This window comes from Callithrix jacchus, chromosome 4, assembly GCF_049354715.1.
Source record: "Callithrix jacchus isolate 240 chromosome 4, calJac240_pri, whole genome shotgun sequence".
NCBI lineage: Eukaryota > Metazoa > Chordata > Mammalia > Primates > Cebidae > Callithrix > Callithrix jacchus.
The window spans coordinates 50,292,677-50,311,685 of record NC_133505.1 but is presented as its reverse complement, the minus strand read 5'-3'; the positions used below and the strand labels follow the sequence as shown (position 1 = coordinate 50,311,685).

The 19,009-nt window shown below is 43.8% G+C and overlaps 2 protein-coding genes across 20 annotated transcripts in view; one reads left to right on the top strand and one right to left on the bottom strand.

The window, feature by feature from the left end:
• The window catches only part of USP49 (ubiquitin specific peptidase 49), a 105,946-nt gene extending 88,288 nt beyond the window's left edge, over window positions 1–17,658 (top strand). For all 19 annotated transcript variants that reach the window (XM_035295617.3, XM_054253984.2, XM_078369142.1 and 16 more), the window contains 5 exons: window positions 1,767–3,150; window positions 4,757–4,961; window positions 9,569–9,677; window positions 10,521–10,726; window positions 12,386–17,658. In XM_035295617.3, coding sequence (XP_035151508.1) covers window positions 1,795–3,150; window positions 4,757–4,961; window positions 9,569–9,677; window positions 10,521–10,726; window positions 12,386–12,576 — 2,067 coding nt within the window. In that variant the 5' untranslated portion in view covers window positions 1,767–1,794 and the 3' untranslated portion in view covers window positions 12,577–17,658. The remainder of the gene's footprint in view (window positions 1–1,766; window positions 3,151–4,756; window positions 4,962–9,568; window positions 9,678–10,520; window positions 10,727–12,385) is intronic.
• Window positions 17,659–17,662: 4 nt separating this feature from the next.
• Window positions 17,663–18,979, bottom strand: TOMM6 (translocase of outer mitochondrial membrane 6). The gene is made up of 3 exons (XM_035295629.3): window positions 18,814–18,979; window positions 18,215–18,319; window positions 17,663–17,985 (listed from the first exon to the last, which is right to left on the bottom strand). The coding sequence occupies exons 1-2, from the start codon at window positions 18,939–18,941 to the stop codon at window positions 18,223–18,225; spliced, it is 225 nt and encodes a 74-aa protein (XP_035151520.1). The 5' UTR covers window positions 18,942–18,979; the 3' UTR covers window positions 17,663–17,985; window positions 18,215–18,222.
• Window positions 18,980–19,009: the final 30 nt, after the last annotated feature.

The window sequence follows — 19,009 nt, the reverse complement described above, 5'->3', positions numbered from 1 at the left end:
GGAATTACAGGTGCCTGCCACCACACCTAGCTAATTTTTGCATTTTTTAGTAGAGATGCGGTTTTGCCATGTTGGCCAGGCTGGTCTGGAACTCCTGACCTCATGATCTGCCTGCATTGGCCTCTCAAAGTGCTAGGATTACAGGCGTGAGCCACTGCGCCCAGCCTCATAGACCCTATCTCTACAAAAAATAAAATTAGCTGGGCATGGTGGCATGCACCTATGGTCTCAGCTACTCTAGAGGCTGAGGTAGGAGGATAACTTGAGCCCAGGAGGTGGAGGCTGCAGTGAGAGAAGATCACACCACTGCACTCCAGCCTGGGTGACAGAGTGAGACCCTGTCTCACAATATGTAAATATATAAGTAAATAGATAGATAGAAAGAGGTCTGTGTTGGCCAGGCTGGTCTTGAACTCCTGGCCTCAAGCTCCCACCTTAGCCTCCCAAAGTGTGCAAGCCACTGTGCCTAGCCTAGGGAATTTAAAGTTCTGGTATTGAGGGGAAAACGCCTTCAAAGTTTCAAAGACATAAAAGTTTTCTTTTAAAATAGTTGTATAGCTTCTTTCCCTTGGAGAAATTGCCCACAAGGCTTCTCTGATGAACAATACTGAAGAAGCATTGTTGGGAATAGAAAAAAATAAACATGATTAGGATGTTACCACTGTTTTAAAAAGCATTTTCATACATATATATATATCTGGAAGATTCGTTGTTTTTTTTTTGTTGTTGTTGTTGTTATTTCGGTGGTTTGGTTAACTATTATAATACCAGTAGCCACTTTATCTCTTGTCCTAAGTCAGATTTGTCCAATTCTTTACTTACCTATCCTTTCAGTAAAGAAGGTAAGTTTTCCTACCCTTACTGCAAGATGCAGATGTTCTTTTCAAAAAGACAGATGTTGGCTGGGTGCAGTGGCTCATGCCTGTAATCCCAGCACTTTGGGAGCCTGAGGCGGGAGGATCACTTGAGGCTAGCTCAAGACCAGCTTGGGCAACACAGACCTGTCTCTAAAAAACAGGCCAAGCCTGGTGGCTCATGCCTGTAATCTCAGCACTTTGGGAGGCTGAGGTGGGTGGGTGGATCATTTGAGGTCAGGAGTTTGAGACCAGCCTGGCCAACATGGTTAAACCTCGTCCCTACTAAAAATACAAAAAAATTAGCCAGGCGTGGTGACACGCACCTGTAATATCAGTTTCCTGGGAGGCTGAGGCAGGAAAATCGCTTGAAGCCGGGAAGCAGAGGTTGCAATGAGGTGAAATTCCGCCACTGCACTCCAACCTGGGCAATAAGAGTGAGACTCCCTCTCAAAACAAAATAAAAAAACCCACATAGACAATGTTCCTTAGCAACGTCTCATAAAAATGATACTTTGTACTGTTGAGGACTTTCGTATTTTTACCTTATATCCTGATACCTCTGCTTTGCATTATATTGCATCCAACCTAATATTGACTTTTTATTTGAGGCTCTTCGTCTCTCTCACTGGAATGTGAAACACCATAAAGTTTCAAATTTGTGCTAACCCTTCCGTATGATACTTCTTTTTAAGTAATTTAACTGTCCTGTAATTCTCCGCCTTTATACCAAATGTGCCTTTTTTTTTTTTTTTAACTTTCAAAGGAACCAATTTGGAATTGAAAATGAATGAATCTAGAGTTGAAATACCAATTGCAAGCCTTTTTGTCTTTTTTTTTTTTTTTTTTTTAAGGAAAATGTTTTTTCTGAAAGTGTTTTCTTTTTCTTTTTTGGGGACTCTGTCATGCCAGGTTGAGAGAGTGGCGACTTCTGTAAGACATGGATAGATGCAAACATGTAGGGCGGTTACGGCTCGCCCAGGACCACTCCATCCTGAACCCTCAGAAGTGGTGCTGCTTAGAGTGTGCCACCACCGAGTCCGTGTGGGCCTGCCTCAAGTGCTCGCACGTGGCCTGTGGCCGCTACATTGAGGACCACGCCCTAAAACACTTTGAGGAGACTGGACACCCGCTAGCCATGGAAGTCTGGGATCTCTATGTGTTCTGTTACCTGTGCAAGGACTACGTGCTCAATGATAACCCGGAGGGGGACCTGAAGCTGCTGAGAAGCTCCCTCCTGGCGGTCCGGGGCCAGAAGCAGGACCTGCCGGTGAGACGCGGGCGGACGCTGCGGTCCACGGCTTCGGGCGAGGACGTGGTCCCGCCGCAGCGCGCTCCTCAGGGACAGCCGCAGATGCTCACGGCTCTGTGGTACCGGCGCCAGCGCCTGCTGGCCAAGACGCTACGGCTGTGGTTCGAGAAGAGCTCCCGGGGCCAGGCGAAGCTGGAGCAGCGGCGGCAGGAGGAGGCGCTGGAGCGCAAGAAGGAGGAGGCACGGCGACGGCGGCGCGAGGTGAAGCGGCGGCTGCTGGAGGAGCTGGCCAGCGCCCCTCCACGCAAGAGTGCACGGCTGCTCCTACATGCACCCCGCAACGCGGGCCCGGCCGCCACGCGCCCCACTGCCCTTCCTACCTCACGCAGAGCGCCCGCCGCTGCGCTCAAGCTGCGTCGCCAGCCTGCTGTGGCCCCGGGCGTCACGGGCCTGCGCAACCTGGGCAACACCTGCTACATGAACTCCATCCTCCAGGTGCTCAGCCACCTCCAGAAGTTCCGAGAATGTTTCCTCAACCTTGACCCTTCCAAAACGGAACATCTGTTTCCCAAAGCCACCAACGGGAAGACTCAGCTTTCTGGCAAGACAACCAGCAGCTCGGCCACGGAACTGTCCTTGAGGAGTGACAGGGCCGAGGTGTGCGAGCGGGAGGGCTTCTGCTGGAACAGCGGGGCCTCCATCAGTCGGAGCCTGGAGCTCATCCAGAACAAGGAGCCGAGCTCAAAGCACATTTCCCTCTGCCGTGAACTGCACACCCTCTTCCGAGTCATGTGGTCCGGGAAGTGGGCCTTAGTGTCGCCCTTCGCCATGCTTCACTCAGTATGGAGCCTGATCCCTGCCTTCCGCGGCTATGACCAACAGGACGCTCAGGAGTTTCTCTGCGAGCTGCTCCACAAAGTGCAGCAGGAGCTCGAATCTGAGGGCACCACGCGCCGGATCCTCATCCCCTTCTCCCAGAGGAAGCTCACCAAACAGGTCTTAAAGGTGGTGAATACCATATTTCATGGGCAGCTGCTCAGTCAGGTATGTGTGTGCCTACCATGACAGTGGAAGCTTATATGTTAGCTTGGGCTTCCTGTGAGTGCCTCTCCCAGGTTACTGGGCTAGTAAGAGTAGCCAACATTTGCTGTGATTATGCATTTTTGAGAGTGGTCATTTGTACCTTTCATTCTACTGTACATATGATGGCCTTATGGGGAAACTTGCCTAGTGTCTTTCCGGCCAGATTTTTAGTTTAACTTGCCACATTGCTTTATTTTCAGTGGATATATTTAACTGTTATTGAAGGTATGGGTACTATCATATTCTCATTGTTATAATTAAGTACCCATTGTTGGTGTGCCATCCTTTGATCAATTTTAGGGAACAGAGTTTGCCTGTAACCCTGGTTCCGTAATAGTTTGAAAGAGCAATCTCCCTTCTTTACATACAAGGAAGAAAGGTAGCTGAGATCGTGGTAAAGGCCATAATGCAAGCAAGCCTCCTTCCTGTTCCCTATTACTTTTTATCTCCTGGATCTTTAACCATATAACCTAGGCAAAGATTCTTAGATAACGTCTTGAGAGAATATGCAGAAAGAGTATTTTTATAGTTAAAAAAGGCAGGTGTGCCGGGCACAGTGGCTCACGCCTGTAATCCCAGTGCTTCAGGAGGACAAGGTGGGTGGATCACCTGATGTCAGGAATTAGAGACTAGCCTGACCAACATGGTAAAACCCTGTCTCTATTAAAAATACAAAATTAGCCGGGCATGGTGGCACATGCCTGTAATCCCAGGTACTTGGGAGGCTGAGACAGGAAAATCACTTGTACTTAGGAGGCAGAGGTTGCAGTGAGCTGAGATTGCACCACTGCACTCCAGCCTGGGTGACAGAGGAAGACTGTCTCAAAAAAAAGGGAGGCAGGGTAATGGTTGGTGGGCAACTTAAGAGAATCAGGTTAAAACCTCTACCCTATGCTTGTGTCTTGGTTTTTAGGGTTTTGAAAGAATGATGAATGGGATGGAAACCTTAATTAGGCTTTTGTTTTTGAGCATGTAAAAGGGGAGTATTTATCAGCACTTCTTCTGTCTCCCCTTCCCTCAGGAAGAAAGGTGCACTTGGGGAGGCTATAGTGGGAGTGGAGGTCTAATCCCAGCACTTTGAGGCTCTGCAGACAGAGGGGTTCAGTGTAGGCCTTCTGCAAGAAACAAAGGCAAAAAGAAAGCCATGCTGGACTGCATAGACGGTCTAAAGTCAAGAGGAGGAATGCCAGGGTTGGGGAAGCAGGCAGGGACCTGCAAATTCTCTATATTAGACTGATCCCTTGAATGAATGCACAATAACTTGCAGTCCATACTTCTGTACTGTTGAATGGTAGAGCATACTGGGGAGAGGAGAATAGAAAAGAGGGGTTGGTATAATCTCTATGCAGTATGGTTTTTAAATTCCAGCTAGCATCCCATAGTTAGAAATGTATATCAGAAGTAATATACTCTAATTCTTTTAAAGTTATGTTTACTACTTTAATATTACTGTTTTTCGCAAATTATATACCTAGTTTTGATAAAGTGTGTCTTTTATGAAGTAAGTAAAACTGTATGCAGGAAGCATGGAAATTCTATAATCTGTAAATCAATCTTTTCATTCTAGGTCACATGTGTATCATGCAATTACAAATCCAATACCATTGAGCCCTTTTGGGACCTGTCCCTGGAATTCCCTGAACGCTATCACTGCATAGAAAAGGGGTTTGTCCCTTTAAATCAGACAGAGTGCTTGCTCACTGAGATGCTGGCCAAGTTCACAGAGACAGAGGCCCTGGAAGGGAGAATCTACGCTTGTGACCAGTGTAACAGTGAGTGCTGTGTGGAGGAGGGGGTGTAGTGGGGAAGTATAACTGGAATATCAGTTTAAGGTGCTGCTTTGTCCCCTTGAGTCAAAAGTAACACTAATGATATTGAATGGTTCTAAAGCATCTTTAAAGATCTTTTCTCCCATTTTTCTAAAAAGAAAAACATGGACTTGTTTTAATTATGTATTAAAAAACAAAACAAGGCTGGGAATGGTGGCTCACACCTGTAATCCCAACAGTTTGGGAGTCCGAGGTGGGTGGATCACTTGAGGTCAGGAGTTTGAGGCCAGCCTGACCAACATGGGGAAACCATGTCTCTACTAAAAATACCGCCACATGGTGGCAGGTGCCCGTAATCCCAGCTACTTGGGAGGCTGAGGCAGGAGAATCAATTGAATCCGGGAAGCGGAGGCTGCAGTGAGCCTCGATGTCGCCATTGCACTTCAGCCTGGGCAACAGAGCAAAACTCCATCTCAACAACAAAAAACAAAACAAAGACCTAGGAGATGAGTGATCTCCTAATTGACCTTTTTTTAGTTGTCATCTTGGAAGGGATTTCAAAGTGTGGCTCCTGAAATGGGGACTCAGAATGTTAGTACTTAGCTTCTTAGTGCTACGGGGCTCCTGCTTAAATTCATGAATGTAGAGTCTTGACAGTTCTTACTTAATCTAAACTCAGATGGTATAGCTTCTTTGAGGGGTGCAATATCAGAAAAGCATGCTTTTGGCCAGGTGTGGTAGCTCACACCTGTAATCTCAGCACTTTGGGAGGCCAAGATGGGTGGATCACCTGGGGTCAGGAGTTTGAGACCAGCCTGGCCAACCCGGCAAAACCCTGTCTCTACTAAAAATACAAAAATTAGCTGGGCGTGGTGGCAGGTGCCTATAATAGCAGCTACTCAGGAGGCTGAGGCAGGAGAATCACTTGAACCTGGGGTTGGGAGGTTGCAATGAGCTGAGATTGTACCATTGCACTCCAGCCTGGGCAACAGAGACTCTCTCAAAAAGAAAGAAAGAAAGAAAAGCATGCCTTTGTACTCAACTAGTAGATTTAATGTCTGTCAGGAGTGATGCTAAAGATTGGTACAACAGAACCAAGAAAGCAAGCCTTCAAGTGCTTTCTCAATGGCAGCTTTATGAAATATTTTCTGAATTTTTTTTTATTCTTCACATGCCTGAAAAGTTCATATTTCAGAGAAGGTCATAAGGAGGTATTTCTGTGTCATGTCTGTAATTTTTTTGTTGTTGTTGTTGTTCTTTTTTTCGAGACGGAGTTTCGCTCTTGTTACCCAGGCTGGAGTGCAATGGCGCGATCTCGGCTCACCGCAACCTCCGCCTCCTGGGTTCAGGCAATTCCCCTGCCTCAGCCTACCGAGTAGCTGGGATTACAGGCACGCGCCACCGTGCCCAGCTAATTTTTTGTATTTTTAGTAGAGACGGGGTTTCACCATGTTGACCAGGATGGTCTTGATCTCTCGACCTCGTGATTCACCCGCCTCGGCCTCCCAAAGTGCTGGGATTACAGGCTTGAGCCACCGCGCCCGGCCGTCTGTAATTTTAAAGTGGAACTCTTTACATATGGTTACGGAGGCATGTTATACCGGGCCCTCTGTCTTGCCATACTAACACTTAATGCTTCTGCTAACCAAGCATGGACAGAGGAAATGCAGAGCAAATATGTGGCTGCTCATGTTTGGGGTTTGTGGCATATATAGATTTGGAAACTAAAAGTATAAAGTTAATGGATTGTGCAGAGAACTAGAAATCAGTTTTCAGCCACATAATAGTTTAGATTACAGGTTTTAAAGAAAAAAAATCTTAGGCCAGGAGTGGTAGGTCATGCCTGTAATCCCAGCACTTTGGGAGGCCCCAAGGTGAGCAGATTGCTTAAGCCCCGGAGTTCGAGACCAACTTAGGCAATATGTTGAAACCCCATCTCTACAAAAAAATACAAAAATTAGCTGGATGTGGTGGCATGCACTTTTAGTCCCAGCTCCTCAGAGGCTGAGGTAGGAGGATTGCTTGAGCCCCAGAAGTCAAGGCTGCCACTGTACTCCAGCCTGGGTGACGCAGTGAGATCAGATCTCAACACACACACACACACACACACACACACACACACACACTAGCATTTCTTGATATATTTCGCACGTGGTTTTAAAAAATAGTAAATTGTGTGAAACCTGTTCTGCTCTTTGAAGAATCAGAACAAAAATCAAAAGTCAGGCTTGAGGCCAGGTGCATAGCTCACACCTGTAATCCCAACACTTTGGGAGGCTAAGGCATGAGGGTTGCCTGAAGCCAGGAGTTTGAGAGCAGCCTGGGTAGCATAGCAAGACCTTGTTTAGGGAAACACACACAGACACACACACACACAGAGTTATGCTTGATATCATTTTGCCACTTGAAAACAAAATTTGAAATTTTATACCTGGTTAACTGTAGACTCACCGATTCTGTTCCATTTTGAGATACAGTCAGGTGAATCAAATTGTTTCATTAGAGTAATTTAAAAAAAAATAGTGATTCAGGAAGCCTTTTACTTGTAGGGAGCAAAAGAATATTAACAGCTTTAACTCCATTATTTTTGATATGATAGATTAGGCAAGAAACACTTTTGTTTATTTTTACAAGAAAGGATTGTTCTTCTGGTTGTCAGATGTGCCAATTTATTAGGATTTCTCTAGGCAAGTGCAAATAATGCCAGAGAAGGAAACCTATGGTGAAGGGATGAGATGCATTGATCTGTTGCCTGTGAAGTTTCAAAACTGTCAGTCTTCTACCTGTCTTCCTGGCCAGCTTAATCAAATGGAGACAGAACTGATCAATCTCAATTGAATCAGTAATTTCTTTTTCTTCGTGAATTTCATTTTAGGGAAACAAAGCCTGACTTACATTGTCTTCATCTTAGCTCACTTACTCCCTCTGCTGAGGGTGGCAGTCACTGCCAGGGTTCCTAGCCAGAGCTGCAGTAATTTTCAAAAAATATGGTGAACTGGAATATAAAATAACACCAAGCCCCTCTTTGAATTATATATCTGTTCATGCTCCCACATGTTGTGACTGCACACCCTGGTAAAAGCTTCTCCTATGGCACACTCATTCTGATGCAGTCTATTATAAGAAGCTACACGTCCACATCCTATTGTCACAGCTCTGCAATACATCATCTGGCTGTGATTTGCTACCTTTCATGAGTAGTAGAGACAGGACTTGGTATCAGATGCCCAGCTCTTCCAACACTAAGCCCATGATATTAATAGCTCAAGACAATTAACAGGGACTGCAGTAGACCACTAATTTTCTACTCTCATCCATTTACCAATTTAATGTAACAAAACAGTCATCACTAAATGGTTACAGGGAAGGCTTCTGATAGAAACTAAGATAACTTTATTTCCATTGTTTATTTGCTGAAGTTTAGAAATACATTTCCTCAAGGCTGGGCATAGTGGGCTCACACTCATAATCCCAATACTTTGGGAGGCCAGGGTGAGAGGACTGCTTGAGGCCAGGAATTCAAGAAATACATTTCCCCCACAGTTAGAAACAACATTAGAGACTGATCACTGGTTCTGCTTTGGAGCTGATAAATTTAGCCACCTGTCAGCTTTGTCTTTGCATGTCCAGCAGGGTGCTTTTATACAGCAAATGTGTTTCAAAAACTAGGACAGCATAAAAACATAGAACCAACAAAGTTTATATTCTAAATATTTGAATATGCTATAAGCAAATCATGCTAAAGAAAAGATGCGTTTACATGCTCTATCCTTTAGTAATCTTATCCTTTTTTATCTTTTTCCTAAGCCTGAAATATATGCATTATTCTCTGTTTTACTGGTGAGGAAACTGAGGTTCAGAGTTTTGAATAACTTATCCATTAGCACACAACTAGTTGTGAGCAGCAAGCAGAATTAGGCTTACCTAGTGCAAACAAAAAGCTTTTTAAAATCATATTATGGGGTATCATAATTGAAGTTATAAGCTATTATGAAGACATGGAGCCTTAACATACGCTTCTACTCTATGTCCTTGCTGCTGCACATTCTATTATATTCCATCATATGCAAAGTTGCTGATGGCAAAAGTTTGAAATATTTGGATTGCTTCTAACAGTCGACCCAAATAACAATGACTTAAAATGAGAGATTTTATTTTTCTGTTACATAAAACAAGTCTGAAGGACATTCAGGGCCAGCATGGTGGCTGCATGGTCATCAGTGACCCAAGCTATTTCTGTCTTTCTGTTTTACAATCCTATTGCAAGATTTCTGTCTTCAAAGTTACCTTTTGGTCCAGGAGGAATTCCAGTAGTTTCAGATAGTGGGCAGGCCAAAGGGCTGCACCTTACAACTGAGTCAGTTCTGTCTAAGCAGAGTGCCACATGGTCATTCCTTTCAGCTTAGCCAGCCCTTCTATGACCACACCATGCAGGCACGTGAAGCTGGGAAATGTAGAAAGAGGGTCACACTGTGCCCCAAATAAAATTGAGTTTCAGATACTGAGAAATATGGAGAATGCATATTGAATGGCAAGTCACTGTTTCTGCCATAGCTAGAAAAAGACTCCTCACAATCTATGTCTTATACCTACCTTCCCAAACCACATAGGCAAACGACGAAAATCCAATCCCAAACCCCTTGTTCTGAGTGAAGCTAGAAAGCAGTTAATGATCTACAGACTACCTCAGGTCCTCCGGCTGCACCTTAAAAGATTCAGGTGAGCTTGCTGTGGGAGCCCCCAGCTGGGTGGGAATAGCTGCTCTAAAGGCTTTGGTGAGGGCGCATGTCTTTTTTGGTGTTGGGAGGGGAAGCCTGTTTGCTTGAGACCTTGTGTTTTCCATGGAGATTAGATCATTCACATCTGCTAAGACAAATTGATATGGGAACCCAGCAGGATTGGGCTTTTGCTCTCATGCTCCTGTGTAATTAATTATCCAGCCTCCACTGGGTGTCTGCGCTTAAAGATTTTCTAGCCTGGCTTGGACTTACGTAGATGAAATATAAAATAATCTGGAAAAGGGGTAAGCAGGAAACTACAGAAAGACTGTTGCTTGAATTGCTTGTTTAGGGATCTCTAGGTTCAGAGTCCTTCATAGAACATTCGTAGCAAATAAATGGGCCAGGTGCAGCAGCTCATGACTGTAACCTTGGCACTTTGGGAGGCCAAGGAAGGCAGATCACTTGAGCTCAGGAGTTTGAGACCAGCCTAGGCAACATGGTAAAACTCTGTCTCTACAAAAAATACAAAAATTATCCAGGCATGGTAGTGTGCGCCTATAGTCCCCTCTACTCAGGAGGCTGAGGTGGGAGGATCACCTAAGCTTAGGAAGGTTGAAGCTGCAGTGAGCCTTGATCATACCATTGCACTCCAGCCTGGGCAACAGAGTGAGAACCTTTCTGAAAATAAATAAATGTAAACATTGATTATCACCATTTTATTGACGGAAAACCAAGGCCAGAAGGTTAAATTTTCTCAGTTTCCTGTTTTATTATTACCTGCCTCTACCTATGATTGTATATGCCAGTTTTTACTAGTAACAAGCTTATATCCATGTTCTAGGTGGTCTGGCCGTAATCATCGAGAGAAGATTGGGGTCCATGTCGTCTTTGACCAGGTATTAACCATGGAACCTTACTGCTGCAGGGACATGCTCTCCTCTCTTGACAAAGAGACCTTTGCCTATGATCTCTCCGCAGTGGTCATGCATCACGGGAAAGGGTTTGGCTCAGGACACTACACAGCCTATTGCTACAACACAGAGGGAGGTGCGTGCGCTTTACTCTGTGGGGTGGGGGACACGGAAAGGGGTTGATTTCTCCACATTTTACTGTTTTCCTTTTATTTTTATCCCATGGATTACCTAGAGGGAAATTCCATACATCAAAATCCAATGGAAAGAATTATGAAGTTGGGCCGGGTGCTGTGGCTCACACCTGTAATCTCAGCGCTTTGGGAGGCTGAGGTGGGTGGATCACTTGAGGTCAAGAGTTTGAGACCAGCCTGGCCAACGTGGTAAAACCCTGTCTCTACTGAAATAGTACAAAAGTTAACCAGGCGTGGTGGCAGGCACCGGAAATCCCAGGTACTCAGGAGGCTGAGGCAGGACAATTGCTTGAACCTGGGAGGCAAAGGTTGCAGTGAGCCAAGATTGTGCCACTGCAGTCCAGCCTGGGTGACAGAGTGACACTTTACTGTCAAAAAAAAAAAAAAAAAAGAATTATGAAAGTTGGATTCAAATTTTGGGTATATCACTAAGTAACAACATATGGTTGTTCTAAGAATTAAAAGGAACTCACATGTAAAAGTGCTTAGAACAGCACCTAGGCCCTGTGCAATGGCTTACTCCTGTAATTCCTCTGCGCTGGGAGGCAGAGGCAGGAGGACTGCTTGAGGCCAAGAGTTCAAGACTAGCCTGGGCAACATAGTGAGACCCCATCTCTACAAAAAATTTAAAAATTACCCAGGTGATGGTGTGCACCTGTGGTCCTAGCTACTTGGGAGGCTGAGGTGAGAGAATTGCTCAAGCCCAGGAGTTTGAAGCTGCAGTGAGCTACAATTTCACCACTGCATTCTAGCTTGGGCAACAGAGTGAGATCCTCACTCTTTAAAAAAAAAAAGAGCAGTTGCCTAGCACATAGTGCTTATTCAGTCAGTGTTGGAGGATACTGTAGTATTATCAATAGTACTGGTTATTGATATTACTATTGTGGTAATGCTACTTCTGCACACCCCCGTTTCCTTCTTGGTTATGCAGAAGTGGGTAACCTCAAGGAGATATTGTATGAATCTCACTAGCCTCAGCTTATAATAAAGCTGAAGACATTTACTGAGCACTTACTATGTTCTTACTACTTCCCCTGCCATGGGAAGTATGGAGATGCAAGGGCCACTCCAAAGGAGCTTTAAGTCCTCATCCTCCAGAGTGGAGTCTCCCAGCTACTGTACTGACTGATGGGCTGCAGATGTGTTTTCAGCTGTTCACTGTTCTTGAACTGCACAGCCCTTGGGGCATCCAGAGCCTGTGAACAAATACTTTTTTATTCCTTTTAAATTTTCCTTTATGACTCTCCTCTATATCCATTTCTCCTCTCCTCCTCTTCTTCCTTGTCTCCCCAGTGCTTAGCCTGTAGTGTTGCAGCTATCTTTCTAGAACGCCCTAATGGACAATGAAAAAGCCTGAAAAAAACAAATATAAAAATGGCAGTCAGCTGATAAGCAGTATTGTGGTGAGGTTTGGTGGGGTTAAAGCCAGTGGATATAGAGAAGTCTGCTGGTTTCATTTACTTGTCCTTTTCCCACCACCAATAATGGAGGGTTGGCTCTATTCAGAACTACTCTGTCCCTTTCTTCACTTCCTGATTTTGCCTGCTGCCTAGAAATATGAATTGAGTAGTCATTTCTCTTTTTCTCCGTTGGTTTCCTAGGTTTTTGGGTCCACTGCAATGACTCAAAGCTGAATGTATGCAGTGTCGAGGAAGTATGCAAAACCCAGGCCTACATCCTTTTTTACACTCAAAGAACAGTGCAGGGCAATGCAAGAATCTCAGAAACCCATCTCCAATCTCAGGTGCAGTCCAGCAACAACGATGAAGGCAGACCACAAACATTTTCCTGAAATGGGAGGCATGTATCAAAGACTGGCTTGCTTTTAAACTATTGGTGTCCATACATCTTTCCTCTTATAGGAAATAAGGCTACTGCAGGAAGAGATTACTAGGTTTGCCTCACTGGGTCTAGAGTAGAAGGTGCCAGGTGATTCATGTCCTATCATAAATTTTGTAGTCTCTTTCTTTTCAATGAATTTGGGAATTCCCTCCTTTCATAAAATAAATCAAAAGAAGTAACTTCTATAAAGATCATTTCATCAGTTGCTTCTGAATATAGAGGGATCTGGGTGGAGAAGAGGGGGAGTAAATCAATCATATCCACGCAGGAGAGCAGCCATGTTTTCTCTCCATTATGTGATTCCCCTGCTAATCAGGACCTCCTTGCAGCACCAGAAGAACCCTCTGGATGTGAGCAGCCCTGGACAGAGTACGTGAGGAGGGGCCCTGGGCTAGCAGCTTGCTGGACGGGATTGGCTCCAAGATGGGAGATGAAGTCTGAAGGGTTTATTCCCACAAGGGAAGTAACCCTCAAGGGTTTAAAACAAACTTCCTTTTCAGGGGATAGCAGCTGAAGAGTGGAGTGAGATGCATGGAACAAATTTCTCCATGCAAAATTGGGTGGTTTTCATATGTCATACCCTCCCTGCCTGCTGCTGTCATTTAATCATTCTATACTTCTGAGACTGGTGTGAATATCCCTTCATTCTAAAGAAGGGGCAGTTTATATAAAGAAGCAATAGACTAGCACATGTTGCATGCTGAGCCAAAGGGCACTCCTGGCTATCCCAGTTCTATAGCAGATCCCTGGTTCAGGTCTAAGGCAAGCACATAATTTGGCTTAAATTGGTTCTTAGGTTTTCTCAGAACTCAGTTGAGGGTGGGCAGAGATAGCCGGTGCTCCAGGGCTTATTGAATGCCTGTCACCTGTTCTCACTTCAGTGCAGCTTGTGGCTTCTTAGCCTGCGGTGTCTTTCATGTTCCTGGAGAGCTAGAACATTCATGTCCACAGGGTTTGGGAGCTTTTGGTTTTCTAGGGTATGGTAACTGCTTAGGAATCCACCCCCTACATATCTGAAGTGTTTATTGTTGATGGCCTTGGCCTGTTTCCTCCCAAATCTTGATAGTCCCTACTGTTGCTTTACCCCCTATACTCAGTCCATCAGAGAAAAAAGCAAAAGTGCCCTGTCCTTTCCCCCAGTGCTAGTAAAATACACCTTCCTTTTTAAATTGGGTCAGTTTCTAAACAGAATGAAATTGCCCAGATGAAAACCCTTGTCCCCATCAGGCACCACTTCATTCTTAGTTCTTCACTTAGATTTGCCGAACTTTTGTTGCTGTGGTTGCTGCAGTGAGCCTCACTCAAACTGTCACTATGAATGCTCATCTTTTGACTGAGTATATCTATTCATGTTTGAATTCAGGTAGGAGTACAGTTGTCACATGAAGGGAGTAGATGTGGAAGGGAGTTTGGGGAGGGGTGGGAAGTGGGGAAAGCAAGGCTAAAGAATGAGGGTTATAGCTTTAGCAATGTTGATGAGCCACATTTCCCGCACAGATCTGTAGCATTTGCTGTTGACCTCTTTTGAGATGAACTCTCCCATAGGCCCTGCCAGGCAGCACTGAGACATGGAGGAAATTCAGACAAAAAATGGCTCACCCTGATAGGGAAGGAGTGGCCATATTTTAAATTAAACTTGCTTTTTCCAACACTGTGAGGTTTCTGTAATATTTAGCTTTTATTTGGAAGCGATAGCGTATGGCATTTTTTTATGCTATTTGGTTTATATTGTCTACTGCAGGCTTCTTTGTATAAGCTTTGCCTGGGCTCACCCTCTCCTGGACACTGTTTTAAAGTGTCAACACTGTCCATGCTGCCAGAGGCTCTGATGTGAAGCTGTACTCTCAAGATCCACATTTTTAAGTCGGTATGATTAGTAATGATTTTTTGTGGCAACAGAAAAGCCCATTAACTCAAAAAATACCAAGGAGAGTAAAAAGGAAAGGAAACTATGAATCGTGCCTCATCTTTCATTGAATCCTATATTTATTATTCTAGAAAAAGAGAACTTACAAGATAGAGAAGAACTAATAGAGCATCTACTTTACCCCTCAGGCTGTCCAGTGGGGATAATTATTAATAAACATTTAATGGAAAATTCAAAGACCTTCCAATTTAATTTTTTAAAAGTTTTATACCAAATATTATAAGGATTTATTAAGCAGATTAAGGACTTTGTGAAATAAGTGCTTAACTTAGCTGAGCACATATATATCAAAGTAATAAAAGAAACTGACATCAGAGTCTCCACTGAGCTACACATTTGCGAAAGGTGCCCACTGCAGTTACAGACACCTCAGGTACCCAGAGGCAGCAGCACTAGACACTTAAGAAGTTAATATTAAGGAGATTTCTATTAAAGAAGAATTCCCTGCTGCATAAGCCAATGGCTATTGTGAGGGAAATGTCCCTTTGCCTTTAATTTATTTACATATTGGGTATAGATAAATGTCTCAGTTGCATCTTAAATTGAATCATTCTAAAGAGAAGAAAAGAAGAACCAGGTAAAAGCTGACTAGATGCTGCCAAATCAAACCCAAGGTCTCCTAACCGAACCTTAATTGGGCCCACTTCTCTCCCAGGGCAAGTAGTTAAGAGTCTTGTTCCAGGAAACCCTTTGTAGTTAGTTGGCTGGCATGTTTACGTGCTGCTGTAGCCAGCCAAGATGAGTGTTCCTAGGCCCTCAAAAAAGGATTTTTTTTTTACCTCAATCTAGCCTGACCCTCATATTTGTGGTTGCCTCTAAGACGAACATCCATGCTAGTGTAAAAATAATTAGGAATGGCCTTGGTAGCCAGGAACTGAAGCTCTTATTAAATGATGGACAGAGCTCTTGCCAGCTTTGATCCAGCCCCTCAGTCTTGGAGTTATGGGGTAGGGTTGGGGGGCAGTGCTACACTGTAAAGAATTTCCAAATGTTTCTTAAAATGTCATGAATAAAATTGGAAACTGTAGAAGTGTTAATGTGTCCTATGGACTCAATAGCAGAGTTTATTTTTGTTTTTAATGGCAAGGCTTCTAGAATCAATGATTGTATGAGTTTGCTACTCTGGCTATGCTTACAGCTCCATCCAAGTACAAGGGAAGAACCAATGAGGTAGACTGGCTAGCAGTGGCGCATGCCCCAGCGTAAGCCCCAGAGATGTTGACAGTAGTGCAGAATGAACACTTGGTTGGGGATGGCGGGTGGGGGTGGGAGTTGGGTGGGTGGGCTGGGAGGGATAAATGGAGTTTGTTTTACTTACTGATAAAGCTTTGTGAACTAATTTTATACAGTTCATAAAATTTGGTGCCTTGTACTCGATTATGGTTTGCATGGAATTGAAGATTAAGGGAAAGGATTTCTTCTTATCATTTCAAGTGGCAAATGGGTCTGTGTAGTGTTTAAAGGACATCTGGTATCACAGACTTTTAAAAAGCATTTCATATCTCTTGTGAATGCAAATTATTCTTACCAGGAAGTTCTGCAATTTTGTTGTAATGTCCAAATTATTTGTATTTGTGACTGTTCATCAAATGGCTGCTTTTCAAAGCAGACTGTGTACCCCATTGTTTTTCACTCCCTTTATCATATTCCATATGTTAACTTGGGCCTTTTCAAATCAGGCTGGGGGCCTACTCAGATAGGGATATAGTATACATTTTTTCTTTTAAAAAGAGAAAAAATAAATGAAATCTTACTCAAACCATCATTATGGTTTTAAAACCCAACCAGCAGTAAACACTTACTTGAAGCCAAAACAGTAAATTTTGAATGAAATTTTAATTATGCTTTTGGAAGCTGCCGTAATTCCTGCTGGATTTTATTTTCAATTTCGGAAATTTTTATCAAATAAAACTGTTCAGTTATTAGATTAGGTAGCAGACTTTAAGGATCTACGTTTCATTCCTATAAAAAACAGGACGTACTGGTATTTCTTGTCTTAACAAGTAGTCTGATGCTGGTCTAAATGGGTTTAGCATCTATACTATGGCTTAAAAGATTCCTCCTTCGTCACCATTTGGGAGGTGATGGCTTCAAAGCTAAGCTTTGCTTTCATGTGACCTTTCTTCATCTTAATACCCAGTAAGATATAAATCTCTGAGTCTACCCAGTGTAGACTCAACTGGTCTTGGCTTCATCTATCAGGTAAGATTTAGCTGATTTATAGAAGAAAATGGTGCTTTTAAAATATACATACTTTACAAATCAAATTCTCAAGTAATTTTCTTAATATTTATGCTGGCAAGGTCAAGAAAGACTATTTTGTCCTGTTTATATTAGTAGTGAACAAACTGCTAGAGACATCTGTCAATCTTAACAGGCCACTGTGGTCCCTATATACTGCCTCCTTTCCAATTAATGTCCTTTAATCCCATACTAGTTCCATAGGAGACTTGGCACATGAAAGCGCTGTTTTTCTTAATGCCTGGTAAACTGACCAGAAAAAAATATTGCCATGGAGGACCTGTTTCTATCCACCTCTTTCTGTGGCTACACAAGTTTATACATGCCAGTTCCATACATATTCCATTTCCAAAGAGCCCCCAAACCCTGGACAGTAGCACTACCATGAATTTTAGGGTCACAAAACATTTATTTCCTTCTAAAGGAAGCAGCTTCCTCAGCAGTGTCACTTTAGTGCCCACTGCCCAGGCTTACTTCACTGTGCTCCCCCCAACACACATCACTGCCCTCTTTCTGCCACCAAACCTCACTTTTCCACCAACAATGCCTCCCTGGTGCCTGGAAAACCCACCTGGTGCACTAAAATGCTATGCAACACCAAATGGCTTCTTCCCCTAATATTGCTCAACAATATAAATTCTTCAAGAATAAATTTCATGCTATGTTAACATCAACGTATGGTTACAGTTTCCTTTTTTTTCCTTTTAAAATGAAGCAAACCACCTCCATTAAAATCCATGTTTGGGGCTTGTTTTTGTCTCTCAAGTGTGAAATATAAATCATGTTTTTATGATTTTTGTAAATCTTGACTTTTTACACCTTGTTTTTGTAAGCAAAAGTTTCTTATTAAAATAATAAAATGACTGTCTTTGTGTGCAGTATTTATTTCAAATGTTTGTTAAAACAGCATTGTTATTTCTCAGGACAAGAACAAAGATCACCCCCTGGAGCTTAGGAACTTTGTACAGAACTTTACAGAACAGAGGCAATACTTTAGCTTAAACTTGTCTGCTGACCAGAGAATGGAATTCTGCGTGGACTCAAGGAACAAAAGGAAACTAGGCAGGGAGAAGGAAAAGGAAAGTGCCCATCTGAATCAAACTTCAGCTGCCATCAGGGCACATCTTGTGATGGTCACAGATTGTAGGCTGTTTTTTGGAAGGTTCAGGTTCAGCACAGGATTCCATTTGTCTGCAATCAGATGATAAGACAATGGGTGGCATTAGAAATGTAAAACTATGGGAGGGAAATTGGTAAGAGATACTTAAATCCCTTGCAACATCTGAAAACACATTTAACTAGGAATAGTCAAGGGTTTTACATCACATTCTTGTACATTTCGTGAACAGCTGTCAGAAAATATTGCTTCTCCCAGCCTCTAGGTCTCTTAAGACACGCAGGGGTGTAGTTCAGTTCTTACCTACTTGGCTACACCCCTGGCTGAGGTGCCATGAGGTCAATGTCACTCAAGTTCCTGGCCAGCCAAACTCCCGCAGCAAAGAGTCCCAAATTAAGGATCAAATTCCTGGAAAAACAATGTGTTTTATTAACCCTGTCGTCAGTCACTTGTACGGTTAACGAAAAGTACTGGGGGAAAAGGTTTCCAGTTACCACCACCTTCCCGAGGCGTTGATACGTGGTTGTGACATGGTGGGTTGCTGAAGACCCACGTGGGAATTTGGAGTTCATTTTTGTGCCTAATAAATGTAAGATCAAACGCAAAGCCCTAGTGAAGCACTCGTCCAGGGCCGAAAAAGCTTGTTTACGTGCTGGCACCTCTCCCCCTGATCAGGGTGACATTACAGATACAGCCACATGACAGAAAGATCGCTTTTGCCACACGGGAACTCTCTTGGTAAAGGACCTCAGTGAGACACAGCCAGAGCTACGAAGAAGCCATAATGCCAGCAATGTTTAAAAAACAAAAACAAACAAAAACCCTGAGGCGTCAGCCCCGCGAGGAAGGGAAAATACGGACGTAAGGACCAGAGAAGGACCAAGTTCTCCGGGTTCGGTTACCTCCGGAAGTCATTCCTATCAGTGGCAAAGCGGTAGACGCCCCGAAGCCAATCTCCCACGTTGTCCGGTATTTCGGGGGTTTCATTAGCCGAGCCGGCAGCGCTCACCGGGACCCCGCTGGAAGCCATAATAGGAAGCTTCGCACGAACCTCGTTGGAGGCACCGTATCGGCGTCGCCGGAGGATGACGCACCTCC